The following is a 14603-nucleotide window of genomic DNA, read 5'->3' as shown; positions in this document are numbered from 1 at the left end:
TGCCATATTTAGCTCCCCGGGTTAGAAATTGAATTATCAGAAATTTTTTCGATCAAAGCACCACAGAATTAATCCTGATTTTTTTTATTTAGGTTTTTAATTTTCTTGGCTTTGGTGCAGTCACGCTGTCATTTTCACAGAGTAGAACATGTAACACACAGAGAGAGACGATTTAGTTTGACTTCTTATGAATCACACCACAGGTGGAGAACAGTGACAAGCTGGAAAATAAAGATACTCCATACAACAAAAGAATTCAGGTTATTTTACACATGGTTTTGAAATTTGTGGATGGGTTCAAAAAGTTACTTTGTGGCTTAGTTTTATAAAACCATCAAAGGAAAAAATTACTGTGGTCTTTGTTTCTATTCACTGGCTGACTTTTTCACCCAGTTCTTTTCAACCCTGGTGTCTGGTGTAATACTAAAGATAGGAAGCCTCAAACACATCCCTATGTTAATTCCAAGTAGATGATCTGTAGATATGCCTAGAATTTATAGTGTCATTTATGGTGCAGTCTGTCATGATTCGGGATAAAATTAAGAGCCGTTTTTCACCCTTTTGAAGTAAATTTGATACCTGCATGGGATTTGATACCCATGCAGTACAATACAATTAAGCATAAGGTCTGAACCTTTAGACAGCAATTCTCCAACATCATGTCAATAATCATTTTCTATTTGGCTGCGATCAGCTTCACTTTCTTAGTTGTGCCATATATCTGGTACATCTGGGTGTGAACTGCCTATTTAAAAAGTTATTTCTGTTTCATCATTATGTCTTAATTATTCCATAACAAAAGCTAAAAATGTTCTTAGAGTGCAATAATGACTACTGTGTTTACCTATATTCCTCTGTCTCAAGGTTAGCAGCAGCTGTCACTGCATAATTAATAGGGTTAACAAAAGTAAGTGGCCAAAGACACGCAGCTTTGCACACTAAGATCAGCAAATTCCTGTAAAGCAAACCTGTCAGCTTAGTGAGAACTCAGTGGCAGTAGTGACAGGCTTTTTTTGCCATGTACATATGAAATCCACTTTCTAAAAGCATCCTACATGCAGAATAATACAAAGTGACTGGTATTAATTAGCGCACGTGCATCTTTGAGCCTTATAATCCCTGAGGGGTTCTTTAGTAACCGAGGCATATTTCCATAGCCAACTCCAAAGTAATAACAGTACTCTTGGTGATGTGTATTCATTTATTTCGTCTAAGCAAATAGTTTAGTGCCTACAACAATAGGGGAGTTGATTTAAAAGGTGTCTTGACAACTCGTGATTGTTGAATCATGACAGCTATGCTCTCACAGGCTAATATGACTCAGAAAGTGAATGCTGCACAAACATCTTAGTTCAGAGCCAAACAATGGTCCCAGAGCATGAATGTCCCGTATATTGTGATATTTCTCTATGTTCCAGAGTTACAGTTTTGTTATTGAAGTATTGACAAGTAACTCGCAACCAAGGGGACATTTTCATTTTATGGAGTTACTTAACTCATTGTGGAGTACTGGCAGTAAAAAGAAAAGAGGAGCAAGAACAATGGGACTGGACAGTGTTCTTCACCGGGGCACAGAAGGCTGAACCCAGTCCAACATAAACAGTATCAATGCCATCACTTTTTTTTTGTTGGCGGTAGTAATGGTCGCTTCCCCCTGAGCTATAGCATAGATTGTGCCAGTTCTCTCATGTTTATGCAGGGGATGGCATCCCCCTCATTCCCACACCCACCACAACCCCCTGTTAGTCCTGATGTCTCTGTTTGGTTTGGTACACAGACTGTGCCACAAGACAGAGTGAGTCACAAGCAGTGTTGGAAATGCCGTCCTTTGAGAACAGCCACACAGGGGAATGGGGTGTTTATTGATCACAGTTGGTTACTGTATCCGCTCAAATACTGTGTCACCAAACTGGGGTTGTAGCAAAGATTGGTTTTCATTACTGTTTTTTTTTTTTTTCAGTTATCCATTCATTATCCATTCATTTCCTTTTACTTTTCTGATTCAGGTTTGCGGTGGAGGTGGAGCTTCTCCCAGCTGTCACTGGATGACAGGCAGGATACATCCCAGACTGGTCATTCGTCTGTCACAAGGCTAACACATAGAGACAGACAGGAATTCACACATATTACAAATTTAAAATCGCCAGCTAAACTACAACAAGAAGAATGCACTTTAACTGTGGGTGAGAGCCAGACTACCTTGAGATTGTAAATGTAGTGAACATGCAAACTCCACACAGAAATACCCCAGCTGGCTCTTCCTGTGAGACAACAGTTCTAAGTAGTCCACCACCACCATAGTATTTGAACTGCTGCCACCAAATTGACCCCTGGCATAAGATTTCTTTTCATTTTCTTTTTCAAAAATGAGCCACAATTGCAATAATTCTTGCATTACACCATCAGTTAATACAGTACAACAAAAGTGCACAGCCTTGAGCCTCTGAGGCTGTATTTAATCATTATGCATATATGCTCATAACTGTTCACCATGTAGAATTCATATATTTTAGCCTTTTAGGTAGAAAACATTTCCAGTTAGCACAAAGCACAGTGCTTCTGAAGCTGATGGGAGGGCATTACTTTAGGACATAAACTTCAAATAATTAAAATACATAAAATGGCAATATTTTACCTAAAAATCAAACTCAAAATGGACCTTGAAAGGTAAAATTCAGATGGTTTAGGAATAATCTAATGTAATGTAATGAATACCAAATAGTTTGTACCAAATTAGGTGCCAATCCATTTGGTAGATCCATGGCTAAAAACCTGAGGCTGTTATGGTAGTAGCAATAATGTGAGCTAGATGAGAATTATTAATCGTAATGCCAGAGTCTGCAGTTTCTGTCTACTAAGCCTATAATTTGCAGAATATTTTTGCATTGCACTTGCAATTTTGCAAATGAAAAAATTCACAGGTTTTAATGGTTCAAAAACTTGTTATATGACAAGAGCACAAAATTAACACATTGCATCATAGGCATAGTTGGAGTAAACTTCAGTGGTGCAGCTAAGCTGTGAGGAAAGCTCAGTTCTATAATTGACAAATTGCAAAATGACAAGCACAAAGCAGCATTATTGTCATCACTGTCAGTTGTGGACCACCATCTGTAAAAACGGACAGAGAGGGTGTAGGAGTTAACTTATATCACTGTCGTTGCAATTGCTGCTGCCTGCAAGGATCATAGATTACCTAATGTCCATTTAAACACATCGCTACACATTTACTGAAGCTCTACCTTGGTATACCTGTTGGATGTGACAAAGAGAGACAGAAAGTGGAATCACTTACATCCATCAGTAAAAGATCTACCTTGTATGTCACTGCTTTGGCTTTCATCCAGACCTTCCATTATGTTGTCACCAGAGCATGCCAAGAAAAAAACCAAGCCACCTCATTCAGTTACTGGAGGAATAAACCATTCTAATACCCTACTGAAGTCTCTGTGTTACTTGCAATGCTTGCACCTTGATTACCTTTGTTCAGCATGGCCAAATCCAGAAACACTCTCTTAAAAACCTTTATTTCAATCAAATGATCAGAAAGTAATTTCTCAGGTGCAGGAAGGTTGTGTTACTTTGGTGGTGAGACCTGGTAAAGAGACATGAAGTTGTGGCAAAAAGAAAGTCTTTCAGCTCTAAGGTTTTAAATGTTGAGACATATTAAAATGGTCTGGTCCTTAAAAGGTCTTAAAATTAGTGATATACAACCTCAGATTAACATCAACCCATGACTTACCACACAGTGTCATTATTTATTTAACAGAAACTAAGCTGACATACTGAAGCAGCGTAAAACAAAAAATAGTGCACCGCTTGATTCAGTAACTTATAGAATCACCTTTAGTAGAAATAACTCCAATTGTTTGCCGTTTCACCAACAAGTTTCACATTGTTGTGCAAGCCCACTTGTATTTATAACATTGCTTTGGTTCATTAATCTTTATTGGCATTTGTTTATCCATACATCTCTTTCTAAATCAGGTTGAGGTCTGGACTTTTACTGGGCCATTGCAGCACATTCGTTCTTTTCTTTCCCAGCCATTCTATTGCAGATTTGCTGCTGTGCTCGGGATCATTGTGCTGTTGCATGACCCAATTTCAACCAAGCTTAGCTGTCACACAGACGGTCTCACATTTGTCTCTATAATACTTTGGTCACTTGGTTATAATCTTTTTCACTGTGAAAGGATGGACTTGAAATGGTTTGGAAACAGCTTTACAACCCTTCCAAGACTGATGGCCATCAACAATTGCTTGCACAACCGAATGCTCCAAACCAGCAAATTGCCAAAACCTCTGCTTTTATAGAGGTGCTCACAGTTGATGATGATTAATCAAACAAGTACATTTGATTAGCAGCACGTGGCTTTTTTTAGTTTTACCACACACTGATTCTGCATTTTGTCTTATTTTTTGTTAAATACAATATTGTTTCATTGTTTTTTTTTTAACTCATTTTAGCCCTGGTAAGGAGTAGATGATTTTATGTCCTGAAACATAAACTCTTTGAATTGAAATAGGGTGCACTTTCTTTTTCACCATGGCTGTATGTATGCTATTTAAACATAATGACATTTGATGGCTAAGCTAGTTAGCACCTCACATTATGAATATGCCGGTGCGTAGTACTGTAACATCACTCACTGATAGCTAGAACTTACTATTTACACATGTATAATATATACAGCTTCACAATTACACCTAATGTACCTACCAAGAGTGCTCAGGTCCATTCATACAACTTCTAAGTTCACCATAAATCAGACAGTATTATTTTAATCAGTGGTAAGTGAACTTTCATAAGTAATAAATAGATGGAGAGGGATTCTATCCAAGTGTGGTTTATTTAACAAAACAGTGCTTACATGACTCAACTGCAGTATTTAGCCCTAATTTCTCTCTCTCTCTTTTTTTTTTTTACAACTCTAGTACAAGTCTATTCACAGGACCCACCTAATAGAAACATACATTTTCAAGTGGGCCTCGATTAATTACAAAATCCTCAAGTGTCTCCAAAAATAAAAATACAGATTGATGACTGAGAGATAAATAGATAAATACACAAAAATCGAATCAAACTCAATCAGCCAATAAATAAATAGAACAATAAATAACATTCAAAACATCTTTGGCCAAACTTGGGCCACCTCATTGTCCCCACAGAGTTACATTGGTGTTGGTAGATGCTTCTGCCAGTCAGAGCACAGTGCTGACTGAATTTATCTATGGGGCTCAAAAGAACATCACTGGACATGTGGCATGAAATAGCAAGTGAAAGAACAATTATATTGAGGCACTTTAAAGGATGTTGTTGGAAACGGCAACATTTCCGTGTCTATGCGTGATCCCCGAGAGGAAATAAAATGTAAGACAAGAAACAATATTCAGCCGAAAGGAAATTGAATGACTGCTTAGCTCATGTACTTATGTTATCATATGTTCTTTCTTTCTATTTTTTTATTTTATTTTTTGAGACAATTTGGGGACTGAGCATGGTGAAGCACCAATGAAATAGAAAACAGTGAGCTGAAAAAGAAATCCCCAAAACATTAAAAATGGATAACATGGGAAGAAAGTAATGATGAAACATTTGAGCCAACAAAAAGAATATTGTTACATATTTGCTTTTTGAGTCTGTGAACAACATCAATGTGCGTTCTCTGTGGTTGCTGAGTTCGACTGAGTTTCTGACTGTTCCCCGAAAATCCCTGCCAGTGTCTTAAAGCGGGGCCCCCAGTCAGTGAGGTAATCATAGTCCTCCTCGAGGTCTATTGCGAGGGACTCAATGGAGCTTAGTGACTCAGCTACAGAGCCATCTCCTTCGTAAGCGTATGTCGCTAAGGAGTCGTACGGCGGGGCTGAGTTGTCCGTGTCATGCTCTTTCAGACGCTGGTTGATGAAGTCTCGGATGTCTGCGCTGTCCTGAGAGACAGGCGGCCTGGTACCTCTTTTCATCTCAGGCTTGACATCCCTGCGGTACAGGTTGTCTTTGACAACCTTGGGATTGCGAAGTGTCCCCATGTCAAACGCGTGCGTGTCCTCTTCTCCCCCTCCTTCATCATCGTAGTGAATCACATTATCCCGGATGTCCTCTTTGGATGACATAAGGGTTTCCTTCTTCTTCTGCCGTCTCAATCCCACGTAGAGGACTACAATAACTAGGAGAACAAATCGAAATGTTTCCATGTTAGATTTCCAAAAAAAAAAAAAATCAGGTTATTGAATCTTTATTTGTGAAAAAAGTAGGAGCCTCTTAGAGGTATAGTTTTAACCATTTACAGCTCAAAATATGTGTTGATCAGAGGTATGAATTTGGATTACACAACAGTAAATGTCATTTTAAACAGGACCCCTATAGTCAAAAAAAAGATGATTTTGGTATGTCTTAATTTTTACTTGGCTCTACATGAGAACAGATACTGCAGCTGAGATTGGCTGTATGGCAGAGTACCATGCAGAGAAACTGTGGCAACTTAAATATTAAACCCTATACAAAATTTACTCGACTGGATGGACAGAAGGGTATCACCTGAGTCTCCCTCCTTCACTGAGACCAGCTGGTTTTATGCTTAATCCTACTGAAAATATTTAATAGGATCAAGATTTATACACAGTGTGGCCCAGAGTGTTCTTTTTTTGAGTCTTGTGTTTTTAAAAAATAATATAAAATGCTATTAACATGCGTACACATGAAACAAAGATGATGAGTATGCTAGCAAAGAGGATTAGTGTAGAAATGTGCTCGGCAAAGTGCAGGTAGTATGACTCTAGATGTTTAATCTCATTCCAACATAAGCCATACGTTTTGCCATGCTGTGTCATACCCACGATCAAAAGCAAGTGGTAATATAGAGCACAGGAACAACAGTTATAAGGGGTAAAAAAGAAACCCACGATCCCTGTTATCATTGTCATTTGTTGTCTAGACATCTGACCTGCAAATCACTGCCTTCTTTTGCCTTGGCATCTCAAAGAATAAGATGTACTCACTGCAAAACATGCTTAGAAAAAAATAGCACAGAGCTGTAAACATTGTTGGAAGTGAAATTGTACCGCTGACAATATACCCAAAGCAACATTTTATTGTTTTTTCACACAAACCATCAGAGATTGCTCGAGGTGCTGCATATTTTAGACACCATAGTACCGCTGTGTTATTTTCAGCACGGTAAATTTCCTACTCTCTCTTCACTCCTGTCAGTGCAATCTGTCTCTCTGTGTCTGTGTCCCCTTCTCAGCCTAGTCATTGAAAACTGCAGTAAAATGTGGGGTTTTTTTTCTCCTCTGGGCTTTTAATATACAGTTGCATCTAGGAGTAAGAGCAATGGGCAGGAAAAAGTGAAATCATTCAAATGAAATATTCCAATAAATACATTCAGACTGAAAAAAGCCCTGACTAGGTCGCCTCTTTTCAACCTCTCTGTAGCTCACTTTCTCTCTCCTTTCTTTTACTCTCAAGTTATTTTTATCTTCCTTTAAGTGGTGTGCCAGCTCCCCCCAGTGGCTCATTTGTAGACTTTCACAACAGACGGTTATTACAGGCTTTGTCATTAGATGCAGCCGATCCACATCGGTTTGGGAGACATAGCAATGCAGATGAACGCCTGGCTTGTTTAATTTCGACTCCTCGGTTTTTTTCCCCTCACAGGACAACTGGGTCATCCTTACAAATGCTGCACAGAAACTAAGTGGCTCTATGGAAATGTTCTCAGTGGGAGTGCTGATTTTCTCTGCCTCTTCCCTTCTCAGGGACAGCATGACAGTTTGGCATCAGCCTTAGCCTTGGGGGTGGGTCGACTTGGAGCTTTGAAGACATTCTTCTCAAATGAAGTGAACACACCGACACAGCTCTACAGCACAGTGCCACAATGTGCTTTTATGTTCAATCACATATAAAACAGTGGAAGTTGGGCTGATATTTCACATGAATACATTCATGAGGGTAATGAAAAAGGATTAATGATTAGGCATAGGTGGAATTTAACAGTGGATTCTTCGTGCACCGTAAATTAGAAGGAGATAGAGAAAAGTAAATACAGCTAAATTCAAAGGGCATGGACTTCCAGTTTAAAACAAGGTCTTCTTTAACAACCGACCATCCCACGCTTATAATTCAGAAAATGATGCCATAAACCTACATTTACTTCCTCCCAGCTATGCAGATGAGCTCAGGCATTAATAGCAGAGAATTAGGAAGGAGTTTTACAACCATGACCTTGTGGGAAATGTAAAAGCTGTAGCTTCTGAAACAGCCACAGGGCAGCAAGATTGGATTTAGTTTATAGAGCCGAGCGACCCTCCCTCTAGTCTTTAACATCTCATTGAATGACAATATTCACATGGGTTTGATAATTAACTGCAGACACTCCTGGAGAAATGCCAGCCCAACTCTGACGGTCAGCTCAGCATGTTTGGAACCAGGTATTGCCAGACACAAGGGGAAGTATATCTGGAGCACATGCATCAATATTCTTTGATGCACATGCGTCTAGTCTCACAGGGTTTTCTAAAACATTACAGTTTTCTTTGGTTACATTCAGATCAGAATTTGGCTAATAAAATCGCAGGAATGAAAAAATAAATTCTCAACTTTTCAGAGCCTGCACTAAAGGAATAGTTGTAGAGTGGAAATGTCAATAGTTTGATATTTCATAAAATGTCAGCCCCTGCTCTTTTTTTTTTTCTCCCCTCAGAAGTTAGAGAAGATCAATATTTCTCCAAGTCCTGGCCTCATTATGAGATCGCCAGGCAAACAATGGAGACTCCAGACTGTCGCTGAACCCAGCCAAGAAAGAGTCCAACCCAGGAAAATTGGACGCAATGGTTTTTCATACAACTTAAACATATGCACACTGTGTGCCCTTGAGCCTCTACAGTGATAGGAAGCCATCAGACCTTTGGACGGAGCAGTTTTGCTGGACTGCCTCTAGCTGTTATGAAAAATGATGTTATATTTCCCAAAATGTCAAACTAGTTCACATTTTAATAGAGTTTATAGTACAAAGGATAAATATAGAGCAGACTAGGACTTATCCTCCTGAAATCCCATGAAATATTTTCCACAAAGAAAATGACTACTAACTATAACTGCCATAAATATAGTCATATTTCACACAGTTTGGAGTTTTCAAAAGTTTGAGAATAAAATCCGAATCTCACCGAGCAGGATGATGATACATAGAAGTATAGCAATCAGCGCTCCTGTGCTTAGACCCACAGGAAGAAAGATGGCCTCTGCACTGCAAGTTAACAGTGAACCGTCCGATTCACAGCCGCATACACGGATGGTCAATGTGCCCGTGCTGCTTTTGGGTGGGTAGCCATTATCTTCAATAACCACAGGGAGGAAGTAGATCTCCTGTAAACGTCTTCGAAAGCCGCTCCGCTTTGTCACGATTCCAGCTGTGTTATCTAAAAAAGACAAGAGCTTTTTTAAAATGTCATCAAATAAACAAAAGAGCTTCAAACACAGTCATTGATTCTTTGACAACATATGTAGTCTTGGATTTAAGAGATCTTATTTTTTTTAATGGAAAGGCCTGAAGTAGTGCAGCAACTGCTTATTCCTTGATCTGTGCAGGCTTGAAAGTTCTGAAATATTCCTCCAAGTATAACCTCACATCAGTCAGACAATCCTCTGAGCTGAATAACAACTCTCAATGTCCAAGTTTGAGAGACGAAATTTTGCCATGTCTGATAACTTTTTATGTGTGATATCAAATCCTCTCAATTTGTTTCTCTGAGTGAGATGAGAAACTTCAATAATTTGCTTCGAGCCACACCCGAGACAGTATTCCTTGAAACACCACAAAGGGTTTTCTATCTAACTGCAGAGAGTTTGTAATTATGTATGCATGTTTTATTTATGATGTTATCTTGTTTTACAGGTAGTAGATAATTTTCTATTATAAATAATTTGGGTCCAGGCTGACTGGAAGCATTTGCAGATCTCTGTCAACACAAGTAGGATTTGGGAGAAACCAGGAATGTTAAATATTAACTTTTACGTGTTCGCTGAAGTTGACTTGCTGGCTGCACCAGTGGGGGGAGACACATGGTTTTCAGTATACTCTCTCACATCTTGATGTAATGTCATCACATGTGTACAGCTGAGGCAATAACTCAGATGTACATGTTTTTGTCAAACTAAACTTAAAGCAAAATAGATTAAATTATGATTTCAAATATTGTTCTGCTAGTTTTGCATGTATTATCAAATACTCTAAGTCTATAATATACAGGCTGACTATACAGTAGCAGTTCAGACAAGTCTCACCATCGACGTGTCCGATTACTACTGAAATGTGATCGCTTTCTTTAAATCATCTGTAACAGTGTTGGCAGCATTTAAATGGAGACGTCTAATGATTTAAAAATTGTTACTATTATTTATGAATAAGTACACTTGGAGAAAAGTTAAGTACGCATTAGTGAGTGTGCATTAAGAAATGTATTTTCTCAGACAACTGGGAAATTCCTTTTATTTTTTATCTATTTAAATCAATAAATATTGATTTACTTTGTAATGTCAAATCTGATGTATCAGTTGACTTTGTAACCATTTTTTGGAAATTACTTTGGGGCTGAAAACTATTAGAACAAAGACTCCGAGAATGAAACTATGAAAAGAAACCACTGCAAGCCAAGCTGTTTTTGAGCTATGTGCAAAATTGTAAACTTCATTTTGATAGTGGCACCTCCGTGTGCGGCACCTAAAGTTTTGTGGTATGAATATTCTTGGCAACAGGGAGCCTGTCGTGAAATGTTTGTTTTTATGGTTCTGACTTCATGAACCTTTTGCAGCATGGATAAATAAAGAAATAAAAAGAAGATTGGATAAAATAATCTGAATAATTCCAGTGGGGTTACTGCTGCTTTGTTGATTACACTCCTAAAAACACACAAAGGGAACAACTTGGGATGACAGCCAAAGGTGTAAGAAATTCAACTTGAATAGAGGTCGACAGTGTATACGAGGGAGAGGGAACATGTCAGGTTAAACCTGCCTGCTTCTGTCTGCTACAGCTAGACTGTCTGACCCCTGTCAAGCCAGGTTTGTTCCAGTGACGAAGCCTAGCACTTTCTCTTGACAGGAGGTCAGGCGTTTTAGCACACCTTGCATGTTGCGCACAAGCACGATTTTGTTTGTGCACTCTCTCCCCCTGTCTTACCCAACCTGTCCGCAGAGCCTGTGGTGTTTGCATTTCCTGTCCCTACCTATCAGATCTCACTTTGTATCTGGAGAGTGTGCTTCTGAGGCTTCTGGCAGTCAGGATGCTGCAAGACACTGTGTCCAAAAGGTAAAACTGGATCAGAGGTTCGGACCAGTGCTTGTCAAGGATGGTGAATGCATTCGTTTCCCTGGCCTCATCCTGCCATGTCCCACTTTTCACTTTTCATTACCCGTCTTTCTGGTTAGACTTCAAAGGCCTCAACTGGTGCAGACTGCAGAGCTTCACATGTGATATGTGGCCTTATCACAATACAGTGTCTGACTGCATGTGTTTGGGTTATTTTTAGCACTGAGACATGCCACTCAAACCTTTCAATGAAAAGATGATCTGAAGTCTCTGTGCTTTTGGGTTTTGTTCGGAGACAGGTTTTTTGTAGGCAGCGACTGAAGAGTAATATCTCACTTGAATGTACAACCCAAGGTGATTTTTATGTCACTACCCCAGTATATTTCAGTATCATCATTACTTTCACTGTCACTTTAAAGTGTTTCAAGTGCAATTTCAATTTATCTCTGAAAAAGGTCATCTGCTTTCTAAGATTATGACCTGTTTGTCAGTATTTCATAAACTGTTAAAGCAGGAGACATGTTTCAAACTGTACTCATTGGTCAGGTATGTCAAAACAGAGAATACGTACTTCCAAAGTCTCGGATGGTAAAATTCCTGTTTTTCAGATCTTCTTTTGGTGATCTGAAGGAGAACTGTTGTCCAGCGCTTGGTAAGTCCTGGTCTTTTGCTCTGAAAGATTGTATCACCTGCAAAAAAAATAAATAAATGAATGCCACAGGTTGACAATAAAACTATTCAAATCAACTTTTTTCCTTTGCCATTTATGTGTATTAAACGTTGGGGGATTTTAAGAGGCTTGCTCTTCTCCTGCCTGTTGGTTAGTGGAAGACTGGCAAACCGCACATGCAGAAAATTGACTGAATTTGCACAGTTTGGAGGTGAAAATTATCCATCATTGAACAACGTCTAGTCGTTTTAAACTGCCTGTGTGTCAGACCTGCCACTGAATTGTTTTGCCGGACGTTTTTAGCACTTGATTGAAAACTTGTTGAAATTGCTAGATCACCTCATCACATGAAGTGATGGATTAACTTCATTCAAAACTGCTGGAGCTTGTGCAATGGTCATGGAAAGAGGTCAGCTATTTTAAATTGCATTTCTTTTATAGTGCATCTGCTTTAGGCATAGACAAATGCAGGAAAAAGACACAGTTTGATGAGTCCGACACCGACTGTTACGTACTACTGCACCTCAGCAAACTGGATCACTTACATGTGAAATAGAGTTTACTAATAGAACACCATGACAGCCACTATCCCCTCTGCACTTTCCTGTTAGACATAGACTGCTGATTCAGCCACCTCTGTGCCAGGCGGCTGACTGCTTTCTACTTTCTTTTGTTCCCCAAACATTTCAGAGATATGTCTGGAAATGGCCTTGCTGCCAATCCAGCTGTGCAATCAAGCTGCTCTTCACTTACTGGATTTAACCTGCGGGAGATCCAGTGCCCTGGTGCTGGCTCCCCCACCTGCAGGAGCCACGACTCAGCCCCACTGCCCTGCTACCCTGGCTGCGTTGTGTCTGAGGTTTTCCCTCCTCGGTATCTAAATGAAATTCCCTCCAGGGGAGTAAACTTGACACTAGGTGTGATGAGCACTCTGTTGAGGTCCTCGCTGCAGATGTACAGTTTGCACTATTGAACCCTTGCAACCAAATTAGCTTTTTTATGAATAAATGAAGCTACAAACAGACCCATCTTTTTTCAATAAATATAGGCAATTTTGTTTAATGGCCATCAAAAGACTGGGAAATCGTGTTTTGCAGTGTATTCCAAAGGAAAATGACTTAAACTATATCACATAAATCCTTCAACTTTGAATTATGTAGGTGTACTGTGATTGGTCCAGAAATATGGGCAGGTTGTCTAATGAATTGCAAGAAGAGAACCCAAATGCAAACTCCAAAACAGACTACATAACAAAAGACGGGCCTTTTATTGTGGCTGATTCAAAGTCCACCAGAAAAATGTAAAACTGAATCCAAAGTAGGCAGAGAACACAGTGTAAGTTTAAACAGACACTGCAAGAAAGAGTGAAGGGAAGCCATGAAAGTCATGGTCATGGAAGTGAAGACAGCTGGGGCAATCGACACAGGTGTAGACAATCAAGAAAATGAGACAGGGGAGGAAGTAAAACTAAGCACAGCCAAAGTAAAACAAGAACTAAATCCACAGATAACTGCTACACTGAACAAAAGCAACATTAAGGAAAATGAGCACAAATAGAAGACAACAGAAACATTAACTAGAGCATGAACACAATATGAACGAAAACCTAAAAATGCTGATGTGCAAAAAGTTCAATTATGCAAGAGCAAAAAACAAAAGCAAACTGAGAACGCAAACTCAACAAAACCATATACATATACACGCACACTTCTGGCTCCCTACTCTCTGCAGAGAGGTCAGGTGGAAAAACAGGGAAAATCTAAACCTATATGCGACAGAGGAAATATAAAAAATCTTCACAAGTAGCTCCACTTGACCTGCTGCTGGGCATCCAACACAAAGCACAGTAATGTGGTACATGTAGAGAGAAAATTAAGAAGTTGAAACAGGATTACAAGAAAATATCAAACGTAAAAGGTGACTTTGCATTACCAACCATTGGCCAGGTATTACATCATTCCAGATTTCACTATTAGAGATGCAAGAGCAAATAGGGGGGGAGGCTAGGAAGGTATGTCGTTCCCAGGAGACCTCCCTTGTGGATACTTATCCCCAAGTAAAGGATGAAAGAGGTTACGGTCTTTTAGCATCAATTGAATTTTAAAATGCATAAAACCTTAGTAAAATAGCCTGTATTAAATGTTGGCAAGTATGCCTCCATCAGCTTTGGCTACACAAAATCTCGCTCTTATTTAAAATGTGTTTTAGTGCACCACTATCCCTCTTCTTTACCTATCAAGGACCACAGTATCTACTACTACTGTAAATCCATGTCACGCAGTATTAACTGACAATTAGCTTCACTGCTGAAACATCAGAACCTCGTATCACCTATTTAAAACAGCATTTATTATATTTTTCACAAACAGAAAATTAATTATAATCTGTCAAGTGTAAATCCACCTTACCTTGCTCTCAAAAATGCTTCACCTCTCCTCTTGATCACAAGTAGAGCTGTTGCTGCAGTAACCGCTTATTATTAATCCTTTATTTATCCAGGTAAAAAATCTCATTGAGATTAAAAATCTCATTTCCAAGAGAGACCTGGCATCATGGCAACAAAAGTCACATACCACATAGGTATATAACATTTAAAACAAATACAATATCCCATACAAACATGTGTA

General features: G+C 39.1%; 1 protein-coding gene across 1 annotated transcript in view; it reads right to left on the bottom strand.

Annotated features, from left to right (window-relative positions):
- Positions 1 to 5078: 5078 nt before the first annotated feature.
- Positions 5079 to 14603, bottom strand: part of LOC102199541 (cadherin-12-like) — a 107257-nt gene continuing 97732 nt past the window's right edge. The window contains exons 10-12 of the mRNA XM_005730418.1: positions 11878 to 11995; positions 9166 to 9417; positions 5079 to 6164 (exon numbers count right to left, since the gene is read on the bottom strand). Of these exons, the coding sequence (XP_005730475.1) occupies positions 5653 to 6164; positions 9166 to 9417; positions 11878 to 11995 (882 nt within the window). The 3' untranslated portion in view covers positions 5079 to 5652. The remainder of the gene's footprint in view (positions 6165 to 9165; positions 9418 to 11877; positions 11996 to 14603) is intronic.

Source organism: Pundamilia nyererei, unplaced genomic scaffold, assembly GCF_000239375.1.
Source record: "Pundamilia nyererei isolate P.nyererei 1_Seehausen unplaced genomic scaffold, PunNye1.0 scaffold00037, whole genome shotgun sequence".
NCBI classification, from domain to species: Eukaryota; Metazoa; Chordata; class Actinopteri; order Cichliformes; family Cichlidae; genus Pundamilia; species Pundamilia nyererei.
Note: the sequence above shows the minus strand (reverse complement) of the source record. Positions and strands in the feature narration are given on the sequence as shown.